The sequence below is a fragment of the Lissotriton helveticus genome, chromosome 11 (assembly GCF_964261635.1).
Source record: "Lissotriton helveticus chromosome 11, aLisHel1.1, whole genome shotgun sequence".
NCBI classification, from domain to species: Eukaryota; Metazoa; Chordata; class Amphibia; order Caudata; family Salamandridae; genus Lissotriton; species Lissotriton helveticus.
This window is the reverse complement of record NC_136072.1, coordinates 452376279-452403479: the sequence shown is the minus strand read 5'-3', so window position 1 is coordinate 452403479 and position 27201 is coordinate 452376279. Positions and strand designations below refer to the sequence as shown.

General features: G+C 44.0%; 2 protein-coding genes across 2 annotated transcripts in view; one reads left to right on the top strand and one right to left on the bottom strand.

The window, feature by feature from the left end:
• Window positions 1–27201, top strand: part of SGPP2 (sphingosine-1-phosphate phosphatase 2) — a 548904-nt gene that overhangs the window by 271670 nt on the left and 250033 nt on the right. The gene's annotated exons all lie outside the window — the stretch shown is intronic.
• Window positions 1–27201, bottom strand: part of LOC144792000 (uncharacterized) — a 102564-nt gene that overhangs the window by 34257 nt on the left and 41106 nt on the right. The window contains exon 2 of the mRNA XM_078666866.1: window positions 8511–8643. Coding sequence (XP_078522992.1) covers window positions 8511–8643 — 133 coding nt within the window. The remainder of the gene's footprint in view (window positions 1–8510; window positions 8644–27201) is intronic.

Here is a 27201-nt window from a genome sequence, read left to right as displayed (position 1 = left end):
CTGACCTGAGATCATGTTTGAGGTCAGTGCTGCACTGCTGGGGTGGCGGCCAATGGGCCGTGGCAGGAGGAACCAAAGGGCTGCCAGTGCCATTGCCATTCCAGCCCTGATCCACACTCAGGAGGCCAGGGCGCTAGAAGTGCGCTATGCACTGAATGCGCAGAACCGGGCCGGGGATTAAACAAAAAGGGATAGGCCAAGGAATTAGTATTTTGTTCTTATATAGTTAAATCATTCTTTTAAAAAAATTTACTTGATGTTAAAATAGATAACGTCCTATCCCTGTCTTTTCTTACTGACATGCTGTGCCTGTTAACCCTAGGGCTGTTTCCTCAAATCATCCTCATCACTGTAATAACGAATGTATATGACGTTGTCATACATTATTAGAAAGTCAAATCACATGCGATGGAGCCGCCTTGTTTGCTATTTCATCCCTGTGCCTCTGCTGCTCCTGCTTGTCAGCTTCACAGGATGCCCCAAAATACCACACAGCACAGAATGTTGGTTCAATTAATATACAGCACTTTCACGTGTAGCTCCGATGCACCGGCCGACTTTGTACAGGCACAAGAAGCATATTTTATCTCATTTAGAGAGCCTTGTCTGAGTCATTGGGGACAGCGCTGCGGGGGGCCTATACCTTTTGTTTAATCCCAGCTCGCCCCTGCCCACAGTGCCAATGCCTTGATGAATCTGATTGCAAATGCAAATGACTTCAGTGACTCCCTGCATAGCTGCCAAGGTTTAAAATTGCTATGTGTGACATGTTCAGAATTTCAGTGTAATTATGAGTGACATTTCAACGACAATGAGTGACACTTTTTCGCGAGCAAAATCAAGTCACAATCCAAGGTGAACAAGACTGGGCGAAGTTTAACTTTTATCCAAATGGGAAATCTGGTAGCCAGTAAGCGGTATGTACATAGATGCCAAGTTTTCAGACTGCTTATGTGTGAGATTTCCATGGTATGTACACCTTAAAGGCTTCACAGAGCACTCCACAGTGTTGCCATTATGTGTGAAGAAATCAGTACTGGCGCTGCGTAGCTCGGTATTAAAAAGGGGATATCGAGGTGCATTTTTGGGAAGTCTCTACTAAATGAAGCTGTGATCAGGTGTGCAAACTGCAGACAGAGTTAAGATAATCGGCATGTGAACCGACAGCCTTCGGACTAAGTGCTCGACATTTGTAGTGCGCATGCAGACATCCCTAGTAGTAAGCCAGTAGTCTATTCATGACCATGCTTCATGAGAAGATGTCACGCAGGTGTCCTCTCTGACACTTTGGGGTGCCTAATTGGCCAGATGTCGACTAAGTCATGGTCAGTTCGGAGGGAGTGCAGTTGCACTGCGGCGCTGGGTGTGTGCTCCAGTTGGACCATGATCTGTCAGGATAGAGATCTAAAATAACATATAAGTCACTCACCTATAACACTGTCGAGTGACCACAGAGGAGACTATGGTTTAACATATTGCGGCAAAGAAGTCTAGGGAGTTAACATTGGGCCATTATACACATGCATTGGTGACCCACTGACTTAGGAGGAAGTGGAACACGTGCAGAATCACACACTTATCTGCCCTTCTTGTCAGACAGGATGAAGGAAACGTGCTGCTGGGTCGCTGGCCGTGCCTTTCCCCAATACTTTCACCAAAGCCAAGGCGGACCTCTCAGAAGGTCAAGTTCATAGGCCTAAGGAGTAGGTACCTACAAAATACCCTTGCTCTACCTTTGGTATAAACAAGTTCATAGGTAGCCTAGCCTGTGGCGTGGCTGAGCAGCAATCGCCAGGCCAGGCCACATGGCAGCACAAGTACAGGTGGCTGCCCCGCCGGGCCACAGGTCCTCGAGGGGCACAAGCAGGTCACTGCGCTGCAGAGCATCAGCAGACCCCACACAACACCATTCCCTCAAATGGTGTGCAGGGTGGTCAAACAGCAACAGCCAGATAACAGCAGGTTGCACAGGCAGCAATCCGCAGTCCTCACTCCTGCCAGCAATTGTCAGCGGTGAAGAGGGAGCAACTTTAAGGTGCCCGCTCCACTGCGGAGCATCTCTGGTGAAATGCCGCTGTTCCTCTCCGCCGCAAATTGGGCTCCAGTCTGGTGCGAAGTATCGGGTCCACCAGGGCTTTAAGTGGGATGAAATAACAGGGGGGGGGGTCGCTCAAAGGGGCATGGCTAATGTAATTAAGGGCGTGGCTTAACACATAAGCTAAAAATCTGTGCTTAGCATTGTGTGACGCCCGACTTGTATTTTGCTGTTCTTTCCGTCATTGCATCCAGATATATGATACAACAAATAACATCATACCTACAAGAAGACAGGACTATTGCCTTTGTCAATGGTTGTTAGTTGCATAAGATAACAAGCATTGGAAATGCAATAGGTCTCGCAGCATTAGAGTTAGTGCTTTTAGAATTGTTTATGGGTTTTTTTTGTAAATCTTTAGCATTTTTGTTTCCTGTAGCCAATGCCAAAGAATTACACAAAAAAAAAGCCATAAACATTTCTAAAAGCTCTAACTCAAATGCTCCGAGACCTATTGCACTGGATGCAATGGAAATGTGTTTCGAGGACGTGCTCGGGGTGTGCATACTGGAAGCAGGGGCAGACAACATGGTAGCCAAGACATATGCAAACAGGCAGGGCGGTACGAAATCTGCTACCCTGAACCTAACAGCAAAGAAGATTGGATCGCATCGCTGCATGTGATGTTTTTGTTCCAAATCCAGTTTTTCATGAAACGACTTGTTTTTTTGGTCACAAATCAATTTGTTTATGAAACAAATTGTTAAGTCCATTTAACATTTCTTGGCGGGATAGTGGTGAAGGTGACTGTCACCTCACATCGAACTCGTTTGCCAAAAGCCGCATGATTTGCCCTGGAGAGATTCAGTTTTCCCAGGCTCGATGAGTGTTTACGAAAACAGATGCACTGTCTCGTGACTTACTCTTCTCTGTCTCAGAGCCCAGCAACTGGCATGAAGTTGTATTTGCATAAAGTATTTGTAGCTACACGTTACCTGGAATTCAAAACACACACATCAACCCAGAAACAGCCATACACTTGTGCACCACATCGTTGTACAGCTGAATAACACCGTGCCAGATAGTCATACACATAGCTAGACTCCACCCGTAGAAACACACACAAGGCCATACAACTCAAAGACATAACACAAACAGCCACAAAAACACCCGCTGCTATTTGAGCAGAGGCCACCAATACGTGAAAGGTGGCGCCATTCCTTTGTAGGCCACAACCCAATTATGTGCTTAGCGCATTTTCTAAAAATAGGCCGACTCCGTTCACGACTCAAGAAACATCCCCAAGACGTTTTTATTTTGATTTCCCTCAATTTGGTGTGTGGGCGACGTGTTGTTAAAAGCTCACTGCAAACCGCCGCGGGCTGTTCTAAAATCCAAGTAAAAAATAAAAAAAGCGCCTGCACCACTTGCATCCACTTCATTCATAAAACAAGCACCCGGAGTCCCGGACCCCCAAAGAAGGTGGCTGCAGAAGGCGGGACCCGCGCTGTCTTTCGTTCCCTCCTTTCCTATTGAGAGGGAATTCAATTCTCGTCTTGTCTCGAACAGACTGCGGGCAGGGGAGGGGGCGGAGCGGGGAGAGGGAACAGACGGAGGGAAGGCCAGATAAGGGGAGGGGGGAGGAGAGTAGGAGGAGGAGAGTAGGGGAGGCACGGCCTAGCGGCCGTGCAATCAAGAAGTGAGGGGGCGGGAGAGTAGGCAAGGCAGGCGGCTGGGGGGAGGGGGGAGGAGAAATGCGACGCGTCATACACATAGCTAGACTCCACCCGTAGAAACACACACAAGGCCATACAACTCAAAGACATAACACAAACAGCCACAAAAACACCCGCTGCTATTTGAGCAGAGGCCACCAATACGTGAAAGGTGGCGCCATTCCTTTGTAGGCCACAACCCAATTATGTGCTTAGCGCATTTTCTAAAAATAGGCCGACTCCGTTCACGACTCAAGAAACATCCCCAAGACGTTTTTATTTTGATTTCCCTCAATTTGGTGTGTGGGCGACGTGTTGTTAAAAGCTCACTGCAAACCGCCGCGGGCTGTTCTAAAATCCAAGTAAAAAATAAAAAAAGCGCCTGCACCACTTGCATCCACTTCATTCATAAAACAAGCATCCGGAGTCCCGGACCCCCAAAGAAGGTGGCTGCAGAAGGCGGGACCCGCGCTGTCTTTCTTTCCCTCCTTTCCTATTGAGAGGGAATTCAATTCTCGTCTTGTCTCGAACAGACTGCGGGCAGGGGAGGGGGCGGAGCGGGGAGAGGGAACAGACGGAGGGAAGGCCAGATAAGGGGAGGGGGGAGGAGAGTAGGAGGAGGAGAGTAGGGGAGGCACGGCCTAGCGGCCGTGCAATCAAGAAGTGAGGGGGCGGGAGAGTAGGCAAGGCAGGCGGCTGGGGGGAGAGGGGAGGAGAAATGCGACGCGACATGGCAGGCAGAGAAAATGGGGAGGGGGCGGATCCGGAGGTGCGTCGTGACACTCGTGAGGGGGAGTGGAGAAGGAGGGGGGAGTAGAGTAGGGGAGGCACGGCCTAACGGCCGTGCAATCAAAAAGTGAGGAGGCGGAGCTGGGGGAGGCTGTGACAGAGAGAGCAGGCAATGCCGGCGGCTGGGGGCTTGTGCACGCGCTTTGAAGCTCATTGCGCATGCGCATTGAGCTTCAATTTCTCGTGCACTGCAAGGAATCGCCACGATTCCTTGCAAGTTGGATAAAGAGTGGATAAGCCCCCATAGTCTCGCAAGCTCGATGCGCATGCGCATCGACAGGCGAGACCTAAAAAAGCAGCAACTATGGCTTCTTGTATATAAAATTGAAAAAGCTTCCACTTAAAGCCCTGGTGACATCAGGACAATGTTGCTGCTCCTGAGTTTCAAAGAGAGAAGAGAAATCCAGAAAGAAAATGACTCTAAAGGATTTCCCTTCCCCTACAACGGTCACCTGGCCTGACCTCATGCCGTAACTTCACCACTAGTGAGAAGTGAGCAGCGTGAGGACGCGCACACTAGTGAGAAGTGAGCAGTGTGAGCAGCACACATTCATGTGCCTGATGTCACAGCAGTCCAGAAAAAAACTGAGCGCCTGTGTCAGGGCACAAAACAGAGCTCGACAGAGACCCGTTTCGAGCCCCCTTTAAAAAACTGCTGGCCCGGCCCACTTAAAGCCCTGCTGGTACCACATTATGGTTGTTTTGTCTTTTTTGGGGTTTAAATTGAATACAATTCAAGTTATGAGCACAAAGGTGTAGCTTTGTATTTTTAACTTTGCTTACCTATTTCTGTGTACTCGTACATCGTTTTTTCTCAGTAACAGGCTTAAATTCATAGTACGGCGACTCATTCGTTATTTCTGTTGCCATGTGTTTTTGCTTGTTATTTTTAAAAAATTCTGGGGCATATTATCAAGGACAGGCGATACATTATCGCCGCTTTTAGTGGCAGGAACCTGCCGATAAAGCGGCGATAATGGCCTTGATAATATACTCTATGAATTCCAATCGAAGCCCGTGTTAGATGTCTTCACATCTAACATGGGCTTCGATTGGAATTCATAGAGCATATTATCAAGCCCATTATCGCCGCTTTATCGGCAGTTTCCTGCCACTAAAAGCGGCGATAATGTATCGCCTGTCCTTGATAATATGCCCCTCTGTTCTTATTAATTTCTATAACGACTGTAGCACTATTCATTCAAGCAAAGACAGTTAACTCCTACCCCCCTCCACTGAGTCGCAGTCACATGATATATGGTACAGTAATGAAATCCATCCGCAAACAGAACACCCCCAAATAAAGAACAGGATGGGTCTCGTATGTACCCCAACATAATTACCAAACACATCCTTGTGTATTACAAGAGGTCACCTCAGCCAGCATCTCTGGTATTTTTACAACAAAACAGTTTTGTAAAATGGAGTGCCTTTTAAATGCCAGGTGGCCCATGCTACTGAAGGCAAAAAAGCAGGAGAAGGCTGTAAAGAACTTAAAGAAGGAGGAAAAGAAGTATAAGTAGAAGCCGCGATAAAAGAATTAAAGACCGAGTAGGATAGTGGAGGTGTCCTCCTGAGGTTTTATTAATTTTACGAATTTACTAATCTGCTCGAAAGCATTCGTACTCACACAGGTGTCAACACTTTTGTTAATAAGAAAATAAATACACTTGACAAAGAATGTACCCATCAGAGAGAAATGTGAATAAAATATATTCCTAAAAATTAGTGTGAAGCTTATGGTGTTTGAACTAGCTTGTCGGGCACTCTGCCACTGCCTTGAAAGGGTCTGTGTGTGGGCCGTGTATGTGTTTGTCCTGTCACGGCCCACAGGGAAAAAAAAGGCCCATTCACTGGCTCTTTCAAACTGACCCATCTGAGAGCGCCAGAGGACCAGATAGCCCTGTTATCCGTATAAAACGCCTGAACTAAAGCAGTCTAAATCGGGTGAGTCACGTGATTTGGCTCTTTCAAGACGTGTACTTCACTATTCTAAATGGAGCTTCTATTTAATTGTATCACAATTTCCTTTTCACACTTTTCGAACTTCCTCGCATGCGTCCCACACACCCTTGGCATTTGTATTGCTTGTCACAGTGATAGTGGACTTTTAAGTCACTGGATACCATAGAAAACCGAGACCCCCTCTTGTGCAATGGTTTCGCCTCCGAGCATGACGTTGCTTCCATGTTAGTAGAGAATGACCTGTCCCAATGTCTGAGCAGTTATTTTAAAATCGCAGATGTAAATGACCCCTCATACTCACCCTGGAGCCTCAAATTGAATTCACCAGCAATATCCATCACTCGCTCTCCTCCCAACTTTTAAGACAGCATCGGTGCGTTTATATGGGCTCCGTCAGGCCACAAAAAAAAATTACAATCACTTGTGGAGTCAAGCGACTCCATAGTATGCTGTGCAGGGGAAGTCGTGTCAGCAGTTCTCAGAATCAGTGCTTTGTCTTCCTGCGAGAGTCGAGAGATAGTAGTTCAAAGTACTACTGTCACACACGGCAGCACCACAGCGAAATTACGGAGCAGGTCAGTGTTGCTGCCCATGCTGCCTGCTGTCATCCTGCCACCAAGGCCGCTCACACTCACCACTCTCAGTCGATGGTGACACAGCACGGCAACCCTGGAACTCCGGAACAAGGCTTCTGTAAAACTGCAGTGCCCCGGCCGGCCACCTTCAAGTTCACCAGGGTTCTCTCACTCCTCTCTCCGACTTCCTCATCGGGCCCTGCAGGATTGAAATTGCAGTCCGACCGGCGGGCGACAACAGGGGGGACTATCAGGCAGGTGCTATATATAATTGAATTATGGGGAGCCTCTCTGCGACTTAAAAAATAAATAAAAAGACTTGTCTTGCACAGTTTGAAATGCTCCTCTCGACCTGTGCTCATGGGTCATGCACGCGCACGTTTTATTACCGAGCTACTATGCGCATGTCACCACCAGCGCGGCAGTAGAGACCCTCCCCCTATTGAACGGCGCGCAGCACAGTTCCATAATTTATTTATGTATTTTTGCACGAGATAACACTCCACGATAGTTGTGCTTTATTTACCCCCACACGGAGCGAGGAAAGACGCAGAGTAGTGACTGACTACTCTTAGTGAACGCTGCGGCGGGGGCCGCACCAAAAATCGGCCCCAGCAAGAAAACCGGCCCCAGCCAAAAAACCGGCCCCCACCCCTGGCAGCCGACCGGGGGATTGCCCGGTGCCCGGCATTGTCAGTCCGGCCCTGATAGTATCCCTACACTATCCAACACTTACCCTACTGTTGCACCCCCTGGAGTTAGAATAGTAGTTTTTACTCCTATACTATCCAATACGTACCTTAAATGCAATGTAATGGTATGCGTTGTTTTGGTATGCATTGTAAAGGTATAATGCGATGTAATGGAATGCGTTGTAAAGGTAGTTTCTAAAAATGCGATGTAGTGTCATGTGATGTAATGGAGTGCGCTGTAAAGGACGATGTGCTGTGAAAACTGCCTTGTAAAGGCATGCGTGGTAAATGTATGCATTGTAATGTTATACATTCATCTGACACTTATGATACTTATCGACATAATTCGTAAAATGCCATTAGCTGTAGGCCATACCCTGAGAGCGTGGCGTAAGGTTGGAGCATTGATTATGGGGGAGATACAAGTCTTGAGGAATGCAAGCAGAAATATATTCAGACTGTACACATCTCTGAGTGTCTGGTACTAAATCTAAGGCAGTGTAGGGGTAGAGGATGGGGGAGTGGAGTCATGTGATTCAGTATGAGAGTTGGCAAAAACCTAAGAGCTGGCGAGGGTAAAACCTGGTGCCAGGGGGAGATTTGGAGGATTTCCGTGTAGGAGGGTGTGCTGTGAATAAGGAGATCAAGCGTATCCCAGATATGTTGGGAGGTGACAGGGCAACATTTGATACTAGATTGGGTTATGTGTGTGCTTCTTGAATAGCTAACCAAGGCCCACCTTATACGGTAAGATATGTTGTTGCCAGCTTTCAAATCGATCAGTATTACTTTGATAGCAATGGTGAGTAAACTGTCAAGGAGGGAAAGATCCATGTCCGAGAGATCAATTGGGGGATCTGCCAGATATGGTCCTAGTAAAATTATTTGAAGGTATAATGAAATAGTCGTTCTGAATTTTTTTTGTAGCTGTAGGGAGATATCGTGCCAGTAGGATTTTAAACCTTGGAGAGATGTTTAAATGAAACCACTACCGCACTCCTCTTTTATGTGTTTTCAAAGTTTATTTGTCATTTATTAAAGCAACATTGGAGAAGTTCAGCAAAATATCTATTTCAAAATATCTAATTCCATTTAGAGCAAATAATTCACCAATTCTGCAAGTGGAATACTTTTCAAGTCCTGGTAATAGGCTTGGCTTTTCTAGTAGAATCACTTCATTTAGAAAATTAGACCTTTCTGGATTTTGTTGACTACATCCAAAGTAAAAATATGTGATGACTTTGAACCAGTGGCAATTGCAATAGGCCATCTGCTTGGGCAAGACTTTGATGTGATGGACCCTTATAGTCTATATCTTGATTCAGATCTTCTCTTCTTAAACACCTCAATAGATTTTTTTAGACTACAAATAGGACTGAAGAGATCCGGCTACCTTTCGGGGTTAGTTAATGCTAGGCTCAGGATGAAGGACTTTTCTAATGAGGTAGGGTGTTTAAATAGTAATTTCTCTTACTTAATACTGCCATCTTATTTTTTTGCACTGAGGCGGAGGCAATATAACTTTGTTGTAACATGCATGTTCAGGTCAAGGATGCTGTAATGTTGGATCACCTCTGGGTTTAATCCACGTCATTGGGGCTTTGGTACGTACAAGCATTCATCGGAAATCATTCACTTACCTGTTACAATGAGACAACGTACATATTGAAAAGTAAGAATGGATTTAGGGATCGCCTAGGAGCCCTGAAATAATTTGTCTTATGCTCTTTATGATGTATTAAAATACATGAACCAATGAAAGATACCTCTACATTGCGTCAGCCTACACATAGAGAGACAGGACTTCTCCCCCAGCAGAGTAACCAAAGTGCTGGCGCGACTTGTGCAGCTTCTGATACTTTCCATTACATCTGGAAGTCACACCAAATGTGAATATTCTGAAAGGTGTCCCTGAACTAAAACCTCATACTACTGGGTCATGGAAGAATCTACATAATAAAGTGGTTCATTGGCTGTCAAATCGCATATGTGCACCTAATGCCAACACTACCATCAAGACCGGGCCTTGAGATCTAACTACCTGAATCTCCTCACCCCTACCCGCTTTCGCAAGGCTATGGTAGGCAGCAGAGCTTACACGGTTAGGACCGCGAAACTGTGGAATGCCATGCCGCTCCCTCTCCACCTGACTGATCCAGAATCTGCCTTCATGGGAGCCCCAAAAACTTCTTTCTGTAACCGCCGTTAAGCTTATGTGTGCCCTGTGTTTATCCAAGTGCCGATACACCTCCGTTGGAGGTAGTAGCTGTGCGCTCTACAAATGCCAAAATAAATAATTGTGGTTATTTTCCATTGTCTACATGTGGTTAAATGTCTTCTCTCTGACCTTCATCATAGACCGCATACTAACATGGGTCTGAGAGAGAAAATTGCTGCTGTACAACTGGGGTTCTTTTACAAGCCTAACCCAGAAGTTTCTGCCCAGCATAACTGCGTAAATTACCCATCAAGTAATCAAACTAGGGAGGATCTACTGGGAGGTAGACATAAATTTGCACCTCTTAGCAGCAGCGATGACCTAGATTAACAGTAAGGACCTACAGTGAGTCAAAAATGACCCCTCCCTATATATTTGGAAAATAAGATGGAACAGAAAATGGTCAAAAGAGAGTGCCAACATATTGCTCCGCAGGTTAAGAAAATATCATATCTTGCAATGTTGCAGGAGTTAACAATAAGTTGGCAAATGCCGAATGGCAGGAGGCATTAAAGCAATCACAAATGATTTGCTTGCAAGAGACATGGCACAAGGGCGCATTTCACATCGAAGGTCATTCCTCTATTACTCCAGCTACTCCATCACCCAGTGGAAGAGCATAAGGGGGGCTAGCAGCACTGGTATCCACCATAATACCATTTAAACTGTTGGAAATGTATACTAGCTCACCTTATTTCAGATCATCTATTTATATTCAAATAAAAGTTTTGGCATTGTATTAAAAAACTACTATAACAATATATTTGACTTTACTGAAAGTGTGGTGGTTACTGCCTTACAGAAGGAGCTTAAATTGTTTACTGGCATTATTAAGGCACCTTATGTGTATATTTGGATCGGGACTTTATCACTACAAAATGTGAAACTGCAAGCAATGAAGTGAATGGCTATACAGATGATTGTGGAAATGGCCAATCTCACTTTTCACACAATGCATATGTCGAGACCCTTAATGAACTGATATATACATACAATTTTGAACTAATGGCTCAATGGGAATGGGAAATGCCACGTTACCTACCTTTCGGGGAGGGGGAGGGGCGTTTTTTGACTCTTGAGCACATCCTAATATGTAAAAGTGGCATGGCAACATTTGACTAATTCATAGTAGTCCCCACTACCTTAAGCGATTATTTACTATTGCTGCTAATTTTTAACATCAAGACCCCACAGAAAGATGGAGAATGGTTAGCGGAGCATATTGTAACTGAAGGTTTTAATGGGATTAGTCTGAAATGGACAGGCATTGATGAATCTGTCCTGTTGAGAAAAATTATCAAAGTTAATAAAGAGGAATTTCTCTCCTGTACTTAATGGGACTTATGTCCCTGTAAGATTCCTTTGGCATTTTGTAAACCTAGAGCTGCAATAGCAGGAAGTTTAAAAACTAGAACCAACAATTTATACAAACAGGTCTGGTTCGATCACCAATGTTCACCTGCCAACCAGAACCTAAAAAGGGCTTTACAGGCATCCCCAAGAAATAGAGAAGTACAATATTTGTGAATAATAGATCAACATATTCTAGAGAAAAGAATGGCCATCTACGTGAAAGGGTATGGGAAGATCTAAAGCAGGCAGCAGAATATAGGGATGATACTCTATTTTGGAGAACAGTAAGTCAGCCGATTCTTTGGATATAACCATCATCCACCCAGATAATATAGATATGAGGAAATAATTGTAATCTCCACCCCCTCCCCCCCCCCCCAATTACTCCCAGCTTCAGTAAAAGAAGGAAATCTAGCCTTCGAAAGATGTGCAAATGGAAAGGCCCCAAGCTCTAACAGAGTCCCTATAGATTCTCATAAAATCACAAATGGCACGTTGGGACCTATCGTAACCCAGGTATGCACAGCAGCTTCAAAAGGTTGCATGCCAGCAACATGGGCTGAAAGTATCATAGTTCTGAGTTTTTAAAAAGGAAATAGAGGAGAAGCGCAGTGCTATAGACGATTTCCCGCCTTGACACATCAGTCAAAATGTTGGGCAGGATATTATTGGAAAAATGAGAGACCTGGGTAATGGAAACTCATGTGCTCAATGATTCACAGCTTGGTTTTAGGATTGAAGTTGGCACCTTGGAGCAATGTACCAAATTACATTTGCTAGTGAGCAAATACACCATAGCTAATAAAGGCCACCTGTTCTTGTGCTTCGCCGACTTAAGTAGCACGTTTGACCTAGTCGCTTGTATGACAGAGGCATGCATGGCTAAAGCATGCATGCCTCTACAACGCTGCCTGAACTACGAATGTGTCTGAACAACGCATTCCATTACCACGCATGCCTTTACCATGCAATTTTTTAGTAAAGGCATGACTGGTAAAGGGTTATGTGTGATAAAGATCACACCCCAGCCTCCCCACACTGAGACCTGAAAACGACCCCAGCCCCCCACCCTGAACCCTAAACACTGCCCCAGCCTCCCTTGTGCCCTTAAAAGTACCCCGATCACCGAAGCCTAAAACCAACCTGACCCCCCCACCCTAAAAACAACCCTGAGACCTAAAAACTACCAACTCCCCAGAGCTCTAAAAATGACCCTGCCACCCCTGAGCACTAACAACAACTCAGAGACATTTAAAAGCATGGGCAACATGGGATCTGGCCCAGGGCCCCAACCTTTCAGGGACCCCCTGATACAGCCACCTCTGTTCTGCAGTCTTGCCCCGATGCCTTTCAATAATTCTTACGCAGATTGTTCCAAATATCGTTTTCCTTTACTTTGTTTTTAAAGTGGGGGATACCTGAGATTCTATAACAGATATTTTGCAGAGAAATATTGTGCTAATGTTCCCCTCAACATCCATAAAAAGGTTTCTTTCGGATCAAAAGAGGACCTCACATCTTCATATGTCACCGAGATTATTTGCAGTAATATTAGTGAGCTGTTGCTGTGTTACAATATTGAAAACACACATAACTATCCCTAAATATTAGATGTAAACATATTTACCCCGTCAGTGACCTGGCCAAGTGGGCGTAAAAGAGCTGAAACTGGACCTTAAATTGAAAGTTATTCCGAACGGGGCCCCAAAATAATTTTGGCACAGGGCCCCCAAAATCTGTAAGATGTCCCTGCAACAACCTGCCCCCCCTGAACCCTGAAAATAACTCTGACCTCCCCAGCCCTAAAAGCTACCCTCAAACCCCTGCGTGGTTAAGGCACATACAAGGTTATGGGGATCGTGGTTCCGCTTTCAGGGAAATGGCACGCATGGCTCAGCCCGTATTGCAAAGGCCGTTACCTGACCTAGTCAATCATGCCAAGGTGTGGGAGACACTGGTACAACTGAGCGCTCCTCCGGACATTATTTCATTTTTATGGTCATCTGACTGCCCATGTTCATTATGGTCCAAATGGAGAATGCACCTCACCTTTTAGAGTTATGAGGGGCATACAACAAGGGTGTGGTTTTGCACCACTTTTATTTTTGCTATATGTGAATGGGGTAGATGGTTACGCGCAACAAATTAAGGCAAATCCCCCTTTTAGTTGGTAGACGCCCAACCACAATCCTCTTGTATGCAGATGACTCGGTTTTACATTCATGCACCACTAACGGCTTACAGCATTTAAAGAATTGATTCGCCACATTAATGGAGGATAAAGACATGAATCTAAACCTAACCAAAACTTATGGTATGGCCTGAGGTAGAGGCAAAATGAAGAAGAAAACTCACTATGTCAAGGGACAGGCATTAACAGAGGTAGATAATTTCTCCTATTTGGGTGTTCAGTTCTCTAAATCTAGCTCTTAGAACCCTCATTTAGACAAGAATACATTGAAATTCATTACATCAGAAGAAATATTAAGGTTTGCACCCACAATTGGAAATAAGCCTATAAAAGAGATGCTGCTCTTGTACAAAAGCAAATGTATTGGCAGTGTAAAGTATGGGGCAGCACTGTCAAAATGGGAAAGTATTACAAACACAGGAGAATAATTTTTTGTGCCGTTCTTTGGCAGTACCACAATCTACGTCCTCACATCATTCATGGTGAACTAGCAGTTCCTCACATTGAAGATACCATTCACATTAACGCAATGATTGCCTAGCTCTTGACGGTAGAGAGAGAATTACCTGGTTTGGTCATGTGAAAAGCCTTTTAATGATCATAGATAAAACATGTTTCCTGGATGACCCTGCAACCATATTATGTTATAGCAAAAAAAAAATAAAGATTCTCCTTATGAGCTTTATGGAGAACAGGAGAAATTCCTGGGAAAGAAGCAAAAGTACTGAACAAAGATATATCGGAGGAATCGCTTGTAATGACATCCCAAACTATTTGTTACTTGTGAATAATGTACAGGAAAGGTTGTATCTCACAAGGCTACAATTAGGTGTTTTACATTATGCTGGTCTATTTCCAAAAATGGGTGTGTGGATTTTTTTTGTTTGCCCAAATGTCCCTGCAAAGGAATATCTGTGCAATCAACTGAACATTTGATTCTGTTTTGAAAATTTGATCAGGGCATTAGGAAACGCTTTTTAAAACAAATATTTTCTAAAACAGAAATTTTTATTTTAAGGATGCCCTGGATTATTTATTTAATTTAAATACAGTAGAATTGTTCTCCATAGTATCAACATTTGTGTTTATGCAATTAAGCGAAGAAAATATTATGGCCATTTGGAAATATTGCACTATGAATCAGATTAATACATTTATTCCTCTTTGCACAGAACTTTGCTGTAATAATCAGTACTTGACATCCATCTGTTTAGTCTATTACTGTAACAAAGATGTATTTGTACACAATGTAATGTTTTTTTAATGTCCTATGTATTTTAACTTTTTTATATTTAATATATAGTATTGTGTTTTTATATGCATATATCTTTCATGGAATAACATTCAGAATAAAGATTATTTTAATTGAATTGTCTTAAGTCTGGGAATAGCCAATCCCAATATGTTGCCTGTGATTTTGGAAGAATGATTAGGTCCATTCCTGGCAAATTCCTTATATTTTTATCTGCTCGCTGAGGTCTTTTTGCATTGTGCTTTGGTCCACAGTGTGACTGAGAATAGGTCATAGGTTAGCAGTAGTTCTAAATGGCAATCAATTTAAACAATTATTTCTAAGCCCGCTCTTGCCACTCCTCTTTACCTTGGTAATGGAACTATTTGCGTCAAAGTTTCGGAAAGATATGCGAGACGCAGGCATCATGGTGGGGATGTTACGAATCTGAATTTCCTCTACGCAGATGCTGTTTTGTTCTACCTGCAGCGTCCAGGGGAGGTCTTAATACAGCTTTTGGCATGATTGGAAACATTTGGGCAGGTGGCGGGTCTGTGCGTTAATCGACTGGGAACCAAAACCGAACCCGGCAAAGTGGTCGGCCAGCCCCCCCAGGGGAGGTTGGGGGCGCGACCAAGCTCTTTGCCGGGGCCGGTTTTCGGCCGATTTTGTTGCAGGGCCGATTATGCAGCCTTGTTGCATAAACGGCCCTGTAACAAAAACGGCCCCCAGGGGCCCAAAACCGGCCCCACCCTTGTGGCCCACCTGGAGATTGCCCGGTGCCTGCAATGGCCAGTCCGGCCCTGGAGTTAATAGAAGGAAGTCGCTATTGTTTACCCTGGGTGCACTCGAGGGGGCGCAAGAGACGGACCTTGTCCAGTTGGAGTTGTGATGGGAGACCACTCTATTCCGGTATCTTGGTGTAATGTTGGAGTACACAATCGAAGATCAGGGACAGCATTGTGTTAAGCCAGCATGTGTTTGGCACTCAATGAGGGAGCACAGTTAGAGGGGGAAAGAAGAGTAGGGACCTAGGGGTTTTCCCAGAATTGTGAAGAGAGGGGTATGAATGGCTACATTTGGAGAGACGAGCTACAGCCAGATTGGAGGTGCCAGATGGATGGAGACTGTATGGAGTGAGAACCAGGAACTGCATTCCTAGTATTCTATCACTGATGATGATGATGATGTAACTGCATAGTAACTGTACCATTTTATGTTAGTGTTTTTGTTTCTATTGTATTGCTCGTTGGTGAAGATGCATATGTATATGCATGTCATTAATGTGATACTTTGTCTTGCCCTGGTACGAGGAAAATGCTGACCAATGACTAATAAAAAGAATATATGTATTGTTTTAACATAATTTCTAATGTGTAAGTAACACTGTGGTCTTTTTAATCTGTGTAAAGTCCGTCATAGGCCTATAGGTTGCTACCCTTGGCTCAAGTTTCTTCCAGGAGTTTCAAGAAACATTTCAATGCCTCCAAATTAAGGTAGCTGGAGATCCTTTGTGTTTTTAAATTTCCTTGAGTTTTTGTTTTGTACACAAATTAATGCAAAAACACTGCAAAAAATGAACAGCCATAAGGTTTTAGACATCACTGTGGCCCTGTACGCTGGATGTCTCCCCAAGTTCCCTCACAGGTTACCCATGCGCATAAACTAAGGTTAAAGCCCACAGGAAAAGTAAAAAAGGGTCAAAGGCCAAGGTTTTGAGACCAACTGGAATATGCAGCCCAACACTAACATGTAAATACAAAATATATTCCAGCGTCTGTATGAGAAGAGAACCAAATGAGAATTCTTAACAAGACTCAAAAGTATAATGTAGCAAGATAACATAAAAGTGTATGTGTGTGGATTCCCATCATTCCCCAAGCCTGGTGATAAGCTTCATCATTTGGGTATCCTTGTGTGTCAAATGACTTTCAAGCATTTTAAATGTTCTCCTAAATACCATGTAAGTGTCGATGAGCCAGAGTGTTGCCGCCAAATGGGAAAAGGAACGACCCCCATTCTAGACTTCCTGATACATTAGGTAATAAATAACCCGTGCCTGAAGGCGTGACCTCCGGTTCCGAGAGGGTAAATATAATTAGACTGTCTTGGAGGATTTTGGGTCCTAGATGATGTAACACTTTATGTGCATGTCTTAGCAGCTTGAATTTGGCCCTTTGTCTCACTGGGAGCCCTCATATCCTCCAATGCTGAGCTATACTTGCTCTTATTGCATACCAATTAGACAGCCGCATTCTGGCCCAGCTGTAGTCGGGGGAAGAGATTGTCTGCCATGCCTACAAAAAGGCCATTCCCATAATCCATCCTACTAATAAGCAGGGCTTGGACAAGGGTTTTTCTACACTCTATGGGGATCCATTGAAAAAGTCTCTTTAGAAACTTTAGGGTAGCAAAGCTTTTCCCGCAGAGTGCACGTACGTGGTCCTACATGGTGAGTGCACTGTCAACAAGAATCCCCACATTTGTTGCCACTTGTTTAGGGGCAGGGGCCTCATCCAATGTAGAGGGCCACCAAGTTGCATTCCAAACTCAATGTGCTCATCCAAACAGCAGAATCTCCAACTTGTCTGCATTCAACTTCAGACAGTGGTCGGACATCCATGCTGCCATATCTGAAAGACAACTTGTAAGTCTGATCCTAGTGACTTCGTGCCATTCCAGAGCAATCATCAATTGGGTATTGTCTGCATAAGAACAGATACTGATGCCCCATTTTTCACAGATTTTTGCTATTGAGGACACGTAGACATTAAAGAGGGTTGGGCTCAATGAAGCTCCCTGTGGCACACCATGCTTAATTGGTAGGGGGCTTGAAGTGAAAGCACCGTATGGTTTGAGTACGATTGTTCAAGAAAGCATGGAGCCACTGAGGAGCTTTAGAGTGTATGCCTTTATCAAACCGTATTTTCAGCAAAAGTTTGTGTGAGACGGTGTCAAAAGTTGCCGACAGGTCCATAGGATCAGGGCGGTGGCTCTACCCTGGTCGACCAGACACCTGATGTTATGTAGCACTGCCAAAAGAGTTGGTTCAGTGCTATTATTAGCTCGGAAGCCAGTTTGAGAGCTATCCAGGAGTTCATTAGACTCTAGGTAGTTGGTTAACTGCCTATTTACCAGTTTTTCCATTACTTTGGATAGGTAAGGAAGCTGAGATATGGGTCAATAGTTTGCCGAGTTTTGAACAACAGTACCCGCTTTTTTAGTAGAGGAACTACTGTAGCTTTTTTCCAAGTCTCTGGGAAAACTGCAGTAAGTAGAGATTGGTTGAGTATTTGAGTAACGTAAGGACATATGGTTGGAGCAATCCGGGAATAAATAAATTAGGGCAAGGGTCTAAAGAGGACCCTGATTTGATTTCAGACATAACTTTTTCCACCTCCATCTCTGTGAAGGGGGCAAAACTGCTAAAACGGACTTGTGAAACGGGATTAGGGTTTAGCATTTTCTGATCTAAGTCGTCTGGTAGTAGCTGTTCATTGAAGGAGGACTAAATTCCCATAATTTTTTCGACAAAGAATCTGCTGATAGCATCACAGCCCTCAAGGGAGGGGGCCAGGGTTTGAGATAAGCTGGCTGGGTTGCAGAGCTCCTTAACTATCTTGTAAAGTTCTTTTGATGAACTGCTAGTCTCATCCACACGTTTTGCAAAATAAGATTTTTGGGCATTTTTTTATGGCATTATTATAGCATCTCATTTCCGTCTTGTATAACTGTCTGTCGATATCTAATCCGGACATTCTCCTCTTATGCTCAAATGTTTTGCACTTTCTTTTCAATATCTTAAGATCTGTTGAGTACCATTTTTCGGATTTTGTTCTCACTTGAGGTCTATTTCCTAATTTAGGGGCGCAGACATCAAGGGTGCTTGACATTTTTGCAAGGAGATTTTCTACACATATCTGTACAGGTGATGAGATAAAGGCATCATGATCTTCGAAATAGAAATGGCACTCAAATGTATCGGGGGTTAGGAGTTCTTTTTGCTCTTGCTGATGACGTTTGGGGACGGGATGGCTTCACCGGGAGGCTGAGGGTGAACGAGATCAGAAAATGATCTGTCCACAATAAAGGTCTTATTTCTGATATATTGGTAGATGTTATATTAGAAAACACCAGATCCAAGGTGTGCCCAGCGGTATGTGTGTATTTATCAGTCTATTGTTTCAACTGCAAGATCTTCATTTCAATGCATAGATGTTTAACCTCATAGTCATTGACATCCTCACAGTGAACTTTGAAATCTCCTATCAAAAGATAATTCTTATGTTTCAAACATGAGGGGAACAACTGAGTGAGGAGCTGTGTGCTAAAGTCAGATTTATATCCAGGAGGGCTGAAAATAATTGCACCCCCAAGTATGTCATGGATACCATTTAATATATGGAATGCTAGGATTTCATGCTTCCCCAGCTGCACCTCTGGCTCAGGTAGGCAAGAAAATCAGTCCTTAAAAAGTATGGCTATACCCCCTCCTTTCCTTCCCGCTATATCCTGTTACAGGATTTTGAAGCCGGCTGGCAAGGCAATAGCAATGTCTGGCGAAGTTCCAGTGTCTAGCCAGGTCTCTGTAATAAAAGCCAAGTTGGTCTTTGTTTCCGCTAGTACATCCCAGATTTCGACCAGTGCTTTGGTACTGATCTAGCATTGAAATATATGCACTTCAGATAGGGGGTCATTCTGGGTAGTGCTGCTCTGTAACCAGTTGTGGGTTGTGTTACTGCACCATTTCCAGCAAAGGCATGAGAAGGGGCCCATCGCGTCCCCAGGAGAGGCTTTAAAGCAATGTGATTTAGTGTGAGCAAATGGTCTGCAACCTCTAAGAGTTTTTCCCTAGAATAGAGGCGCATATGTGTTAAGTTCTGGGTTAAAAGAAGCAGGGGGTCTGGCCCCTGGGCCCGGATGGGTACAGACGGGGGCAGACGGGCTTGCCTTTGGCGCGCCTTCGGTGCACCCGCTGCACACGTTCACTGTGCGGCCGCACAGCGGCCCATTTTTTATGGCTGACCGCGTTAATCATGTGAACTAGACCGCTGACCTGGATCCTGCTGCTTCCGGCCTCAACAGATCCAGAGTCACAGTTAGAGCCCCCCCCCCCCCCCACTATCCGTGAGAGTGGCGTTCAGGTAGGCACTTGCTGGTGGCAATATCTAATTCAATTTCAGTTTTCAGTTTTCAAATTCAATACAGAATTAAAAAAATTGGCAGCAAATTAAAACAGGTATTTGGTAAAAGAGCAAATAAAAGGATTAAAACGCTGTCCTTGAGCGACTCACTCAATTAGGCAATCCTTCGTGTGTAATACGCGGCGGCCCCGTTTTTATGGCTGCCAGCGTTAATCATGTGAACTAGACCTCTGACCTTGGATCCTGCTGCTTCCGGTAACTTCCGGTCACAGCAGATCCAGAGTCACGGTTACAGCCCCCCCACTATCCCCGAGAGCGGCATTCAGGTACGCACTTGCTGGTGGCAATATCTAATTCAATTTCAAATTCAAATTTCAATCTATAGTGGTAACTAGTTTGTCCCAAGTAAAATCTTTACTGAGACTGGCACATTTATAACTGAAAACAAGTATTTACTATGTTAAAGAAATTTTCACCTTCCAAAAATCTATACTTGGTGGAATTTATTAAGAACTTGTGTATCAAACTCCCTTTTAACTTCCATTATTTAACATCCACAGTACTTCCCTCACATGATTTGTTCACTGTGGAGAATAAGAGTGGCTCAGCACTGACCTAGGGTGCTTCTGTACAGCTCTCTTTCTGCCTCTTTCTCAATGAGCTTAATTTAAAAAAGAATTAGTGCCTGTGCCCAAAGCTCTGCTCAGAAGCATGTGGTGGTTGCAATTAATTATCAGCGTACTCAATACCAAAGATGTGTGGCTTTCAATCAACCTGATGCCTCTTTAGTCCACTACCAGACACTCCCTGTCCCTTTATCTCACTCTTGCAGGTCCCCGACTTCTCCCTGAGTGACAGTTTTTCCGTTTTTTAAGTCGAGCCTAGGGGGAGCGCGCATGCGCTGCTCGCTCTGCAAGGCATGCTGTATTGGAGAATACACTTGAAGCCCCGCCCCCTCTCCGCCCATATTTGTCATTGGTTCATGCCATTGCCCTTCATAAATGCTGGCTTTTTATTCATACATAGGCTTGTTAGTCCACCCTTAGTACCGCCCTGTCTTCATTTGTAACCTCCCATGAGGAATGGCCCTTTTGCTTTGGTTGTTACACGGTCTGCGAGCACTATTTTCTTTAATGCTCTTCCCCTATTCCACCGACGACATCGGAGCACCCGCCTGCTTTTTTTTAATAGTAATGTATTATCATTCAAATTACACCGCGGTCCGCTTTATAGCGGGCGCGCTTATTTAATTATTTAATATACAGAGTGGTCCGCTTTCCCTTTAGAGGCTTCGCCTATTTAATTCCCAGCGCAGGCAAGCTTTACTTTAGTGGCTACACTTATTTAATTACCAGCACCGGCCACTTTCACTTTAGCGGCTGCGCTACAGAACCTTTTGGAATTACTTTTTGTTGTTGCTTTGGGTGAAAGCGCCATACGCACTTTCACTTCAATGTTGGCTGTGTGCCTTTCTTTAGATGATGCTCAATGTAACCTGAACATGCGAGCAGCATCTAAAAAAAAGGGGTGTGGCCACCATTATAGTGGTGTCGCATTTGCGAGAGTCTGAGCACTTGGCATTAAAAAATAACAATGCCTTTTATATATGTATTCCTTTTAAAAACACATAAAAAAAGGCATTGTCATTTTCAATGGCAATATCTTAAACGCTCGCAAATGCGAGAGCTATTGCATAGAAAATGCTTGTTTATCTTTGTAATCCTTTTAAAGCAACTGTGTTTCCACTTCTTTCTTTTCTGTTCTCTTTCACCACGTGACTGCAGTGTATTGTTTCTTCATGTCTCTAAATTCTTCATGTCTCTAAATTCTTCATATATGCTTATCAAATGTGTGATACACTAAACCAACATTTCGGCAATTTTGGGACAACAACATGACGGGCAATGAACCAAACAAGTCACAGTCAGAACAGGTCCGCAGCGCCTCCTGTCGATGTCAGTCAGCAACTGAGAATCCCTGCAAAGTAGTTATTTAGCTAAACTGCAGCAAAGTGGGATTGATCAGACGCATCCATTTGTACTAGCTTTTTTTTCTTCTTTAATATTGGATGACATCACCAAACCTTGTTAACTGATTATTTGACAAATGTGCGTAATTTAATTCAGATTTGCACAAATATGTAAATGATCTGATCTTTTAAATGCTGCAAAAGGCCAAACCTAAATTGTGTGCGTGTTTTTGTTTTTTTGCTTTGTGTCTGGCTGCAGTACAATTGCCAGGGTGTGGCCTGAATCCTCAGTAAGTTTGGTGCTCTGGAGTCCCCACTATCATTATCTGAAAGACGACCCTCTCCCTTGATGACTGAAAACCTGCAGACGCACATTTTTTCCATACAGCCTGTCCCATCTGCTTGTTCTTTTGATCAGACCTAATCCACATCCACCCAGCTGGGAATCAGCCCGCTTATAGCTATTTAGTTTCTCATGTGGGCGGTTTGAGAAGATCTGTTTTTTTTTTCCTGCGAGAGAGGAAAAAGAAAATAAACTTGTTTCAACCAGGAAATCTGAAACACAAGAGTCTTGAGAGATGACATACTCTGAAAGTGTTGAGCAGGAAGCAACGAAAGGACCTGGCATAGTGCATGTTTGTTTATTCTGTTAGCTAAATTGTTTTTCCACTGGCAGGCCATGTTTTCCTAAGTCTGTGCCTTTCATGTTGTAGCAGTTCTAAGATTGTCTGTTTTATGAATCCTCCTGCGTTTTTATGGGACGGTTCTCAAAAGCCTAAAACGTGAACCTACATAACTGACAGTGCTTGATTTGTGCCGGTGGTTGGAGGTGGTAGAAACAGGTGTTCATTTTTGGTTACCGGAACCATCAGATTGATTGTGAAAAAGGAAGAAAACAGTAGCGAGGCAATAATGCCAACATTTATTTACATACTACACGTTTGATTTTTTGTGTGTGGTATAGCCCGACATCTTAAAAGCTCTTTGTGGAACTTGAAATGTAAGGTAAGATATGAATTCCTCATAAGACAAGCACTGGCAAAGCCAATAGGTCTCACCTATGCAAGAGCTATTGACAAAGCCAATGTGTTTTATCTGTGTGGTACACCAGTGTGGCTGCTGTTCAGCATGGCTAAAAGTTAGTGGTGTGGAGTGCAGCTCGTAGAGTCGAGTGGAATAGAGAAGAGTGGATTAGAATGGAGTGTTGTGGTGCAAAGTGTCATAGAGTGGAAGGGCTTAGAGTGGAGTAGAGTGTCGTAAAGTGGAGTGGCGTAAAGTGTCGTGGAGTGGCATAGAATAGACTAGAGTGGAGTGGCGTGGACTGTCGTAGAGTGGAATAAAGTGGCATATAGGGAGTTGCGTACAGTGGAGTTGAGTGTTGTGGCGTAGAGTGTAGTAGATTGTCGTAGCGTAGAGTCGCATAGAGTGGGGTAGAATGTCATAGAATGAAGTGGCATAGAGTGTTGTGGAGTAGTGTGACGTATAGTGAAGTGGTATAGAGGGGAGTGTCATGGAGGGAGTAGAGTGTTGTAGAGTGGAGAGTCATTTAATGGAGGACGTAGTGTGTTGTGAAGTGGTGTAGAGTGGAGTAAAGTGGAGTGGAGTAGATTGAGTTTTGTAGAGTGCAGTTGAGTTGTAGAGTGGCATAGAGTGTTGTTGAGTGGAATGTCTTAGAGCACTGTGGAATGGCGTGTAGTATTGTGTCATAGTGTGAAGGAAAGTACAGTGGCGTAAAAGGAATTGCATAGAGTGTCATGGAGTAGAGTGTACTGGCATGGAGTGGAGTAGTATGGAGTGGTGTAAAGTATCAGAGTGGTTTGTGGTAGAGTGGCATGTCGTAGAGTGACATAGAGTGGAGTGGCATGTCATAGAGTGTCTTACAGTGGAGGGATGTGAAGTGACATGTCGTGGAGTGATGTGGCCTAGAGTAGTGTGTTGTACAGTGGAGGGGAATAGAGTGGAGTAGAATGTTGTGGAGTGGTATAGAGTGAAGAGACGTAGTGTGGCACATGCAGGGTTTGGTAGAGCACAGGCATTACAGACAACACATTTTCAATTGTAGTGAACTTTCATTTGCAGAGACATACATTTTTACTGATAAAAGTATTCAGCACTCAAACGATAATATTTGGAAATGTCATCACCTAGTGTATTGATTTGTTTTGATCGTATTCAGATATTTGTTTCCACCACCATTCAGAATTACTAAAAATGGGCTCCGTTTGTGCTTTCCTAAATCTGTTATATTCTGAAATATTTCCACAGTTTATTTACAGACATTTAAATTGTGTTGTGTGCTAGAAAAAGCCTTTCACAGCAAGGTTGTCACATAAGCCCTCTCACTTTGAAGTAGGCGAAAGAAAAGTAAACACCAATTTTCCTTGAAGGCAGAACCTGACATTTGACACTGGCTTTAAATGGACAGCAAATGTGATCAGATAAGAACAAGATTTATAGGCTTTGTTACAGAAAGTGAGCACTCATGGAAGAATACAGTAAATAGGCTATGTTCCACGGTAGAGACAAGCACAAGCTGGACAGCCTAAATTAATAATGTCAGCAAATACAAAGCAACCAAATGTGAGTTACAAAACACAAAGCTAATGGTAAGCAATGGATGGAATGCATTCCAAGGTAAGCTTTCAGAATGTCTCCAAGATGATGTTAGCAAACCAGACAGCTGAGCTGCCTGGTAGGCCTGGACTAAAAAAAGGGGTAGAGGTTTAAGTTTCAAATGACAAATTGGACGCCATGACTAATAGTCCTACATGATACATGACAGTTGTAGAAAGACCAGTGCAGAGAGTCACTTGGCAAGAAGGAAGATGAGCACTGGAGAAAGACTGGGATTGAAGAGCAATTCTCACAGAGATATGACAAGTGAAAGACCCAGATGCCACAAGCTATCAAAACTTTAATGTTCATAAACATTTTTTAAAGCCAACTGCCATTTATAAATGAATGGTTTAGTAGTTTTAATAACTGTTGTCCAGAGTTCAGTTGCTTTTAATGTGATTAACATCTTGTGTTTATCTATTCCTTTTTTTGTTGATAGTCCGCTGTATAGTTACTGTGGCACAGGCTACTGTGTTCTACTTGTCTTTTCATAATACATCCTTTGTTTATATACCTGGATATTTAATTATTTCACGAACTCCTCCTTCCTGAGTTATGCCTTTATATGATGAATGTTTTTATTTTTTAGAGCTAAGAACAGAGACGTTGATATTCTTTTATACTGATCATCCTATGAGTATTGTAAAATGGCTGTCCACCACGGTGTAGTTATACAGTAGTCCGAATCTCCATAGGAAGAGCCTTTTTGTTACATTAGTAACGTTGGCGCTGTTTGACTAATCTTAACTAAACTTTAAAAAAAAAAAAAAAAAAAACGTAATCTACCTTAGCTCCTTCCTGGAAAGTTTTAGGGTTTTCAGGGTGAGCCACCAAGCAAGGGCCAAAAAGGCATGGGGTGTCGCAAAATACTTTTCCCCCATGCAATTTCGAGTGGCAAAATTGAACAGCCATACAGAGAAAACTGCTGAATGGAATTACGCCAACTTTGGCAGAACAGTAGATCTTTGCTCGAAAGCATGCTTCTGTGATTTGGTGTGAATCTGTGAAGACATTTTTGAGAAATTAAACTTAAAAATGTAGTGCAGTGGGGGAACAAACAACAAAATAAAGTATTCTGATTTGCTGGGCCCACAGGACCAAGTTGTCTGATTGGCTGTCCTTAACATGAGGAGAGAGGTTGCAGCAGCCAATACAGGGGTCCTGGAAAAACACTAAGGGGCATATTTACAATAAGTGGCCCATCCCTGCATATCAGCAGGGATGCGCCACTTATTGTGCACCATGCCTCCGCCACCATGGATGTGCCGCATTTATAATGCGGCGCACCATGGGGCAAAAAACGTCTCAGATGCGTGACGCATCTGTGCAGAAAAGTGACGCATTGCTGGAGTTGCGTCGCAAGCGCGACGCAGCTCCAGAAATGCTCTAAGGGGCCCTATCTTGTTAATGCTGCGTCAATCCTTACGCCTTGTAGATTTCACTCAGCCACTTTCAGAAGGCGTTCCTGTGCCGGAACGCCCCCCCCCTCCCCCCTGCGCAGGAACGCCACCTTCTGACGCAGGGCTTTACAACGTGACGCATCTCCCAGATGCGTCACGTTGCAAATACCCCGCATCATGGCGCATCTTTTACGCCGCCGCTCCGTCACAAAAGAGACGCACCGGCGGCTTAAAAGAGGCGCAAGGGGCTTGTAAATCTGCCCCATAGAAGGGTGCAAGTTAGGGATACCGTGACCCCCAAGCCATCTTGTCAGGGCCCACAGTGACGCCTAAGGGGCCAAGATTCTTTAAAAAAATATATTTTTCAAATTTCGCCCAATGGAGGCCAGCGTGGACCTGTATGGACCTGTATGGTCTTGCGGGACTACCATGGGAGTCTGCACAGATCTTCCTGCTCCCACAGGAGTCCTATGGGACCACAAAATATGAGCAATAGTCAGCTGCCTTAGCATTTTGAAGCTGGATGCATCTCTTTGTGGAACCACACTCCTTTGTCAGCAAAACAGCGTTTTTCACACCTAAACTTTAAGTAATGCCAGTCATCCATGTCTGCAAGGACCTCAACGCAGAGATCTACCAGGATATCTTTAAGATGCCGACAAATTATAACCATTTTACACGGATATTTAACTTCATTGCAAACACAAGGAGATGATGGAGGGAACGCTGACACTTTTCAGATACTCACCCCCAGTCACAGATCTGGGTTGAATCCATCATCGTTCTTTAGCTCACTTCGCCACCTCAGTTCAGACCCAGCTATATGTAAATCAGTCTTGACCCTGTTCCTCATGGGAACAATCCAGCCCGAACTGCCAAGCCAGGTCTTCCATGAACCGGAAACAAGCATCCTGGGACCAGTTTTGGAATAACACCCCTCATCAGCCAGGGTAGCTTGTATCCAGTGGCAAAGTGAGCAAGGGACCCACGCCTGGGCATACCCTGCTAACTTAGGGCGAACAAAGCAAACACAAGGAGATGATGGACGGAGAGCTGAAACTTTTCAAACACTCACCCCCAGTCACAGATCTGTGTTGAATCCATCACCTTCCACGTTAATTTCTAACCACATGTGCAACCTCTGTCTTGCAGTTCATCATGATGTGGGAGCAGGCCTACAATTTCACACCAATAGAGATTGATACAAGCAGCAAATAGTTTATTAACTCACAGCAGACAAGTTTCTATATAACCACATCACCTTTTAGGGTTTGATTGGATAGCTCAAATCTTAGCACTGGGTGCACA